Consider the following 9,172-nt stretch of genomic DNA (forward strand, 5'->3'; position numbering starts at 1 on the left):
AGGCCTTGTTATGAGGACTAATTTTATTTTTTGGAATTAAAAAAAAATAGCTTTCAAGTTATTTCAACAAATACGTAGACGAAAGTTGACCCTTTTTCTCCGAAACTACTGTATTTAAAATTTTGAATAAAATACAGAAATTAGCTTTTTACTTGTAGATTTCCGGTAAACCTCAGAAATATACATTTTTTAAATTCATATTTAAGAAATGTATATTTCTGAGGTTTATTGATTTCTGTGGGGCTAGATGGAACAATTAAAAAAATCTTTTTTAAACTGCATCGCAAAAAAACGAGCATGGTAAGAGGATCTTAAATATAATTTATTTTTGTAACTTTAAAATAAATAGGTTCCAAGTTATTTAAGAAAATATACCATTATCTCCGAAACTACAAAACCTAAAATTTTGAAAAAATACAGAAGTTAGCTTTCTACTTGCTACTATATCCGGAAAACTTTGAAACTCCAAATTTTTTGATACCTTTAATCACGTGGTAAATCATTCAATATTGTGCCTAGATTTTGCACCAGATTCCATATTAGTATAAAAACTATTCATCATAACTAATGTTAAGTTTTGTTATATATAACTACTATACTAGAAAAATAATTTTAGGTTTAGATAAATATTAAACGAAACAAATATGCCCGAAAATTATATAATTTGATACATTTTCAGGTCAGTTTTCAAAAACATTAATTAACTTAAACTTTAATTAACACAGCATTAACTTAGTACCGCCTTCAAACCTATCAGAAGGTAGCATCCGATATTGTTTTTTTAGTTTTTTAGGTTAGTAGAAAGATTTTTAATATTCTGAAGTAGGTTGTATTACGTAACTAGTTTGATACCCCTGCCAACTGCGCATTACCTCGCTTGTCACCTGGGCCCGTAGTGTGGCCAAAACGAGCGGACACTAACGTTTGAAATTTACGCGCGCTGACTCGCTCAAGTCAATCGCGCTGGGCTTCCGCCTAAGCTTCGCTTCACTGTGGACACAATGGGCCTTTTCATATGTTTGATAAATCTCGCCCGCCATCGCAACCGCGCTAGGCCTACAGTATGGTCGAACACTTTAGTGACGCGATAGACTTGAGCGAGTCAACGCGCGTAACTGATTCTTTAATCGGGGGCCTGGCCCACCCTAGGAAAAAATCCTAGATACGCCAGTGTTTGACAGAGGGGCTACGTCTAGCGAGGCAGATCCCTTTGTAATTAGTCTATCTATGACTAGTGTAATATTTCATTAAACTGCGGCGGCGGTGCTGCGTCGGAGCGATGTCGCTGCATTCATAGAATTCATTTATATATCTGTGGCATGTCACACGGTGCGCTCCGGCGCCTTATTCATCCTACTCCGTGCCGGCGCCGCACCGGATTTGCAACCACCGAGTCGAGGCCGGGAGGGATGAATGCGTTGCGATGTCGGAGCGATACCATTATTTTATCATTTTGACATTGATATGCCAAAAAAATTAGAATCTAAAGCTGTCAAAATTAAAAAAAAATCGCACTTGTCAGGTTGACTTGACATTGACAGCATGACGGCGTAATATTTTGACATTTGCATTAACAATCGAACAGCCAACAAGGTGATTAGTTAAATTTCTAATAAACGAAATGGAAGAAATAGGTATTGTGCTTCCTGAAAAGGTAATAAGCAAATTAATTACATGTGCTTTTAATTTTAATATTAAATATTCTTAAATAACATGGTATTATTGTTTTATAGGATGACCAAGTCACCGACACCAAGGGACTCTCATTTGCAGGCCCGCAATCGTTCGAAGAATTGGAATCGGAAGATTTGTACACAAAATACAAAGTAAGTGAAACCTAACGTTGCGTGGAAGAAATCGCTACGTAGCCGCCTTTTGTATACTGCTTCTTCCTTGTATTGTTTGTTCTTCTTGTTTTATGTTGTGGTGAACAATTAGAAATTTTAGATAAATAAATAAGTGTAACGAAATAGCTACATAACTTACCTTCATTGCTATTTTCAAATATCAAAAGTAATCATTGTTTCTAAGAGCTACTATATTTAGCAAGCACTTTGTTTATAGAAGCTGCAGCGAATGTTAGAGTTCCTGGAGGTCCAAGAAGAATACATTAAAGATGAACAAAGAAATCTTAAAAAGGAATACCTCCATGCCCAAGAAGAAGTGAAAAGGATTCAATCGGTGCCACTAGTCATTGGACAATTCCTTGAAGCTGTTGATCAGAATACTGGAATTGGTATGTTTTTTTAACATAATATTGGACACTATCGGATATCTAATTTTAATAAATATACATAACTGTAACCAAATCCAAAATAAAGGTTTTGGATAATCAGATAGGGGTGGAGCGTAATCGAAACACGTTATGACAAGTTGTTCTGATCGACCAAGACCAGCCGACACACAAGCCGCACGCATAGTTTTGATTGCTCCTTGAAAATTTTATATCCCATACCGAAATTATCCAAAACTACAGGATAATCCATAATAATTCACATTTGTATCCATATTCGGTATAGTAATCATTCCTATATATGGATATTTAAAAAAAATTGGATAAAATATAATATAATATAATAAGTATCCGAAATCCAATTTCATCCCTGATTGAAACACCCAAACTAAAAACTAATATAATTCTGCCATTTTAAAAAGATAATAGTATTTATATTTCATGATATAAATATTCAAAAACTTTTGAGACATAATATTTTTATTTGTCATATGTTCTGGTTACAAATTACTAATCTAAATTTTTCAGTTGGCAGTACTACAGGCTCAAACTACTATGTGAGAATCCTGTCCACAATAGACAGGGAGTTGCTAAAACCATCTGCGTCTGTCGCTCTTCACAAGCACTCAAATGCGCTGGTAGATGTCTTGCCGCCGGAGGCTGACAGCTCCATCTCTATGTTACAAGCTGGTGAGATAATTCATACAATCTACTATTTTATCTGTGTTCATAGTCAGTGGTTAACGGAGCATGCACTTCATAGATGCAAATATGCACTGCTTACCCTGAAGACTCAATATTAGAAGGAATTTTCCATTTTGTATATTTTGCATAGTGCATACCCACGTTAAGTACCTTGTGTACGCAACTGGTGTTTAGCCTTTAGTTAGTGTGGCTTCAGATTATTAAGTCCTAATTTCGAAACAAGCCATTTAGCATTCCAGTGTGATGTCATGTAGAAACTAAAATGGGTGTGTATTTTCATCTTTCGCCTAACAAGTTAGCCCGCTTTCATCTTAGATAGCATCAGAGATTTTGGTCAATGGCTAACTTGTAAAGAATTAAAAAACCTGGATTGGCTCATGGAATATGTACTGAGCTTTTCTTCCATTATATTTTCAGTAAAAATTCTCAGCCTGGAGTTGGGAAGTTGTTGGGGCTACATGCTCTCTAAGGCTCGGGTTGCCTTAGATAGCATATTTGGCATCTGATAGTGACTGTTAATTTATCTACAGATGTGATTGTTACGCTAATGGTCACAAAAACAACATACTATTCTCATCTTGATGTCCAAAAAAATTTTTAAATCATTTAATTGGTTGTTTTGGAGTAGTGACATGAGCTTTATTTAATCATTTTACAGATGAGAAGCCTGATGTCCAGTACTCAGATATTGGAGGCATGGACACACAAAAGCAAGAGATAAGAGAGGCTGTAGAGCTGCCTCTCACACATGTGGACTTGTACAGACAAATTGGTATCGAGCCTCCTAGAGGTGTACTCATGTATGGCCCACCCGGATGTGGCAAGACCATGTTAGCGAAAGCAGTTGCTCATCATACCACTGGTGATTTATCTCATTTTGTTAATTGATTTTTGTAAAAATATCATTTTACCCATAAGACAGACTCATAGTTACTTTTTTGACTGACTATACATGGTGCTCGGGTGTATTTCCCATAACTCCCATCCTCCCATAACAGGAACATTGTGTTCTCAAATTAATATTTTCAGAGTAAATAATATTTCTTTTGCACATAGATCTTAAAATGTGTCCCTTAAAAGCATTCTTCTAATTATGACGTAGCCAAGTTTGACGTATTTTAAAAAACAAGGATAGATAAAGGCATGTGTTACATTGATAGTCAGAATTTTTTTAATTTTTTTGTATGAAAACTTTTTATTTTTTTTTGTTAAAAAAATATTAGTTGTGCAGTTCGGCTCCTATAAGTGGACTTATGTTTATCTGCCACGCTCGAGTAACTGCAAAAATCCCCTCTTCAGCTCCCCTACTATAAGATTGTAGAAGTTCTTATAAGTCAAAGTGAAGCTTGAGAGGGTTCATTAGTATATATATAAAAGAAAGTCGTGTTAGTTACTCCATTTATAACTCAAGAACGGCTGAACCGATTTAGCTGAACATTGGCAGGGAGATAGTTTAGAGCCAGAAAAAGGACATAGGATACTTTTTATTAAAAAAAAAAGTCTGCTTTTCATTTCGGGTAGGGTAGAGGTAGTTAAAAGTTTACATCGAGTTTTACGCAGACGAAGTCGCGGGCGTCGGCTAGTATTAAATAAATAAATTGTTCTGTCATAGCTGCATTTATCCGCGTGGTGGGTTCGGAGTTCGTGCAGAAGTACCTGGGCGAGGGACCACGCATGGTGCGCGACGTGTTCCGCCTCGCCAAGGAGAACAGCCCCGCTATCATCTTCATAGATGAAATTGACGCCATCGCCACTAAAAGGTAACTATAACTAGTTCATCCACAAGTACCTGGCAAGATTATTCTTTTTTTAGTATTTGCCATATCTTTTTATAATATAACTAGCCAACGCCCGCGACTTCGTCCGCGTGAAACTCGATGTAAACTTTCAACTACCCCTATCCTACCCCTACCATACCCCTAGCCTACCCCTACCCTACTCCTACCTACCCCTACCATACTTTTCTGGTTGATTTTTTACACCTTGTGTCCGAAAAACCCAAATATCTTACGGAACCCTATTTATTTCCAAAATAAAATTTAGCCTATTTTACTTGTGGATAATGTAGCTTCTGAATTGTGAAAGAATTTTTAAAATCGGTTTAGTAGTTTTTGAGCCTATTCATTACAATCAAAAAAACAAACAAACATACAAACAAAGTTTTCCTCTTTATAATATTAGTATAGATTAATGATCAAACGAACTTACCTGTAAGTGAACTTCTATCATAATTGTGTGAGTCGCTTCATTCGAAGATATAATTTTTTACAAGTAGTTTCCCTTAACTTACAAGCAATCTCTGAAACGTGCGTTACGTTTCAGAGATTTCTTTTCTTTGAACCGGATGTCAACAAACAAAATATTCACCCACTATGCTACAATGCCAATTTATATACAATTGAAATAACTGTCATCATCCCTATTTTTGATCCTAACCATTTTACTTTCAGATTTGATGCACAAACTGGTGCAGACAGAGAAGTACAGAGAATTTTGCTCGAGTTGCTCAATCAAATGGATGGATTTGATCAAACCACTAATGTGAAGGTTAGTGTACTTTATGACAAACTAGTGTTTCCAGTTCATTATCAACCCATATACGGCTCACTGCTGAGCTCGAGTCTCCTCTCAGAATGAGAGGGGTTAGGCCAGTAGTCCTCCATGCTGGCCCAGTGCAGTTGGACAGATTTCACAACCTGCATACTAGAGAATTGAGAAAATTCTCTAGTACGCAGGTTTCCTAACAATATTTTCCTTCACAGTTTGAGATACGTGATATTTAATTTCTTAAAATGCACATAACTGAAAAGTTGAAGGTGCATGCCCTGGACATGGATTCGAACCCACAGCCTCCCGAATCGGAGGCAGAGGTCATATCCACTGGGCTGTCACTGTGTTTCGAGTGACCCTGTGTAATGCTTAAAAAAATAATCGGTTGTCTGTAAAGTCGGTTTACTGACGATAGTTGAACGTGACAACGTCATAAGAAAATACTGATGGATTGGTTTCATCTTTCAAAAGAAAATGTTCGTTTTTCTAAAATACTGTCTAATCTTCACAGGCCGGAATATACTTTATTTCTTGTAAAATAAGTTGGCAACCCTAGAGCGAGGGAACGACGCATGACGTCATCTTTTATCGAGTGTGCAGCCGGCTCCATCGAATTATAAGACGTTGTCACGTCACGATAATGCAAGTCCAAACTTCCTCAGGTTATTATGGCCACCAACCGTGCAGACACCTTGGACCCCGCGTTACTCAGACCCGGCCGTCTCGACAGGAAAATCGAATTTCCTCTGCCTGACAGGTATTAAAATTTCCATTTTAAAATACTTAAAAGTATAGAAGCTAAATTAATCGAATCTATTTAGTATACACAAACACTACACTACTAATACATAAAATATTCATTTGTAATTAATATTTTAAGAAAGTTTGTATGGATGTTTGTTACTCTTTAACGCCGCCGCCGCCGAGTTGGCTGAAATTTGGAATGGAAGTAGATTTTACTCTGGATTAACACATAAGCTACTTTTTATCCCGAAAACATCCACGGATTCCCGCGATTTGCGAAAACCTAATGATTTTGATGGTATGAATGTTTGTTACTCATTCACGCCTCGGCTACTGAACCGAATCACCTGCAATTTGAAGTGAAGATAGATTATAGTCTGGATTAATTTTATTTTTATTACTTTTCAATCCAGAAAAATCCATGGTTTCCGCGGGATTTGTGCAAAACTGAATTCCACGCGGACGAAGTCGCGGGCGTGCGCTAGTTGATTAATAATTAATAAAGTCAAAAACGCTGTTCGGTAATAAACAGAGAAAGAGATAGAGACAAATTCGATACAAACATCGTTAATTTTTTTCGTTTTATTAAAGGACATGTCCCAAAATGGGCATATTTATAAGCAGGTCTAGTATTTTTTACGGATAGAAGATACAAATTGGTGTTGAGAAAATAATTTTCAGAATTTTTGGAACCCGCATTAAATAGATAAATATTGTTTTTGTTTCGCTCCCTTGTCTACAAATTAGACATAGACAATACAGTAAAAGTGTTCAAATCAGTAAATAAAATACCTGGAATTGAATTCATATCCGGTGTAAGCTGTCAATGGCATGTAATATTGTCAGATGTCAATAAGACACAAGTTAAAAAGAAACATTAAATCGTAGACAGAATTGAAGCATTAAACAAAAAAAACCTTAAATTGCTTTAAAAACGCCTTATCACTAATCACTATGTCAGGATGTGAGTTACAAGCATGTTGCCATGATAAAAATTCTTAATTAATGTTGTCAGGTAATGGAAAAAATACATTATATTTTAATTAATTAAAAAAAAATGCAGGTTCCAAAATTTTTTTTTATTTTGTGTTTTAAGCCATAGATTTTATGTTCTTTTATAATAAAAATAAAAATATTTTGTTCTGCTAGGTTGACACTCGGAATAAAGGCCCAGCCCCCATACAAAATTGGGACATGTCCTTTATTTTTCTTGTTCATTATACATTTGGATGCGTGTACAGGCGTCAAAAGCGTCTGATCTTCTCGACGATAACGGCGAAGATGAACCTGTCGGAGGAGGTGGACCTGGAGGAGTTCGTGGCGCGGCCGGAGCGCGTGTCCGGCGCCGACATCAACGCCATCTGCCAGGAGGCCGGCATGCACGCCGTCAGGGAGAACCGGTCAGTTACTTCACCATCACCACCACCATCACCATGACCACCATCACCATCACCATCACCATCACCACCATCACCATCACTGCCACCTGTATACCAGAGAATTTTCTCATTTCTCTACGTGTGTGAAGTCTGTCAATCCGCATTTGGCCAGTGTGGTAGAGTGACGCTTTAATCCCTCTCATTATGAGGAGACTCGTGCTCAACAGTGAGCCGAATATATGTTGTTAATGATGATGATAATACAGACTTTAAAGACAACCAATTTTGTTACAAAAGCACCAGTAAGATCTATATCTAGCCTACTTATGTGACTAAGGTCGATGCTTCATTAGTGCGATGCGTCATGTCGTCGCAACAGATCAACGTCTTGTATGCTACATTATCAGCGAATAAAATAGTCTTTATTTAATTCCCGTATTCCGACAGGAACCCAAACTGCGCGAAACACGGAAAATCACTTAATTTATATGAATTTACACGTTAATTTTAACTTTATATAATTTTATTTCTAGGTACATCGTGCTGCCGAAAGATTTCGAAAAGGGCTACAAGAACAACATCAAGAAAGATGAAAGTGAATATGAATTCTATAAATAAGTATTTTATTATTAAACTTGTCAATGTATTCTCATATTTGAAATAAAATTTAAATTCTAATCTGTGAAATAGTTTAATTTATTCCGATACTCACGACATATAGCTACGCTGTTCAATGTATGTTGTGTATATGTATTGGCGTGCTCACTGCATAGTAGCAAAAATACACTGCCTACACTGAATACAATATACAAACCTGTATTGGAGAAGGAATTTTCAATTTCGTAAAGTGCCTACCTTGGTCAAAAACCTTTCACACGCCACTTCTATGTGTACCACATTATTCAATTCTGCTACCAAGTAGTGTCACTGTTTCAGTTCAAACAGTACAAGCCACGGAGCTTAACTCATATACCTTACTTTACCTTCTCATAGAGGTCCACTGCTGGACATAGGCATCTTGCATGGACCTCCAAGAACATCGGCTGCCAGCATCTAGCGGCTCCCTGCAACCCACTTGATATCCTCGGTCCACCTAGTGAGGGGTCGACCACTGCGCTTTCCGGTGCGGGGTCGCCATTCCAGCACCTTAGACCCCAACGTCCATCGGCATCGAACTATATGGCCTGCCCATTGCTACTTCAACTTCGCAACTTGCTGAGCTATGTTAACTCATATGCGTCAAGTTAATGGCACAAGGCAAGCCCTTCTCGTAGAGTCATTCCGCTAATCTCTTCTGCTTCTGCCTTCGGGCCCCATCAGGCAATGCTTATACGCTCGCCCAAATCCCCGGTGACGTCGCTGAGATACCATTATGGAACCTACGGAACTTGCACAATCGGAAAAAAAGACATTGCAGGACTTGTTCGTATCAAAATCAAATGTTCCCAACATCATGATTATCAGCCTATTTTTATCGGTCACCTATAGTGCCAGGTCTCCTCGGTATAGAGGCAATATAGAACATAGAGTAGATATACTGCAGTGCGAGTTTGCAGGCTTA

General features: G+C 37.4%; 1 protein-coding gene across 1 annotated transcript; it reads left to right on the plus strand.

Moving 5' to 3' along the window:
* Positions 1–1,502: 1,502 nt before the first annotated feature.
* LOC112053916 (26S proteasome regulatory subunit 6B) lies at positions 1,503–8,298 on the plus strand. Its single transcript, XM_052886055.1, has 10 exons — positions 1,503–1,654; positions 1,734–1,826; positions 2,065–2,236; positions 2,762–2,923; positions 3,597–3,800; positions 4,551–4,698; positions 5,389–5,485; positions 6,151–6,245; positions 7,474–7,632; positions 8,145–8,298. Exons 1-10 carry the CDS (start codon positions 1,622–1,624, stop codon positions 8,227–8,229), a joined length of 1,248 nt encoding a protein of 415 aa, XP_052742015.1. The 5' UTR covers positions 1,503–1,621; the 3' UTR covers positions 8,230–8,298.
* The last annotated feature ends 874 nt before the right edge of the window (positions 8,299–9,172 follow it).

Source organism: Bicyclus anynana, chromosome 16, assembly GCF_947172395.1.
Source record: "Bicyclus anynana chromosome 16, ilBicAnyn1.1, whole genome shotgun sequence".
NCBI lineage: Eukaryota > Metazoa > Arthropoda > Insecta > Lepidoptera > Nymphalidae > Bicyclus > Bicyclus anynana.

Excerpts from the sequence above, each read along its gene's own strand:
- LOC112053916 (XM_052886055.1), top strand. The coding sequence starts at position 1,622 with ATGGAAGAAATAGGTATTGTGCTTCCTGAAAAG. Across the intron at positions 5,486-6,150 it reads ATCAAACCACTAATGTGAAG|GTTATTATGGCCACCAACCG; the intron begins GTTAGTGTACTT and ends AAACTTCCTCAG. Across the intron at positions 7,633-8,144 it reads CACGCCGTCAGGGAGAACCG|GTACATCGTGCTGCCGAAAG; the intron begins GTCAGTTACTTC and ends TTTTATTTCTAG.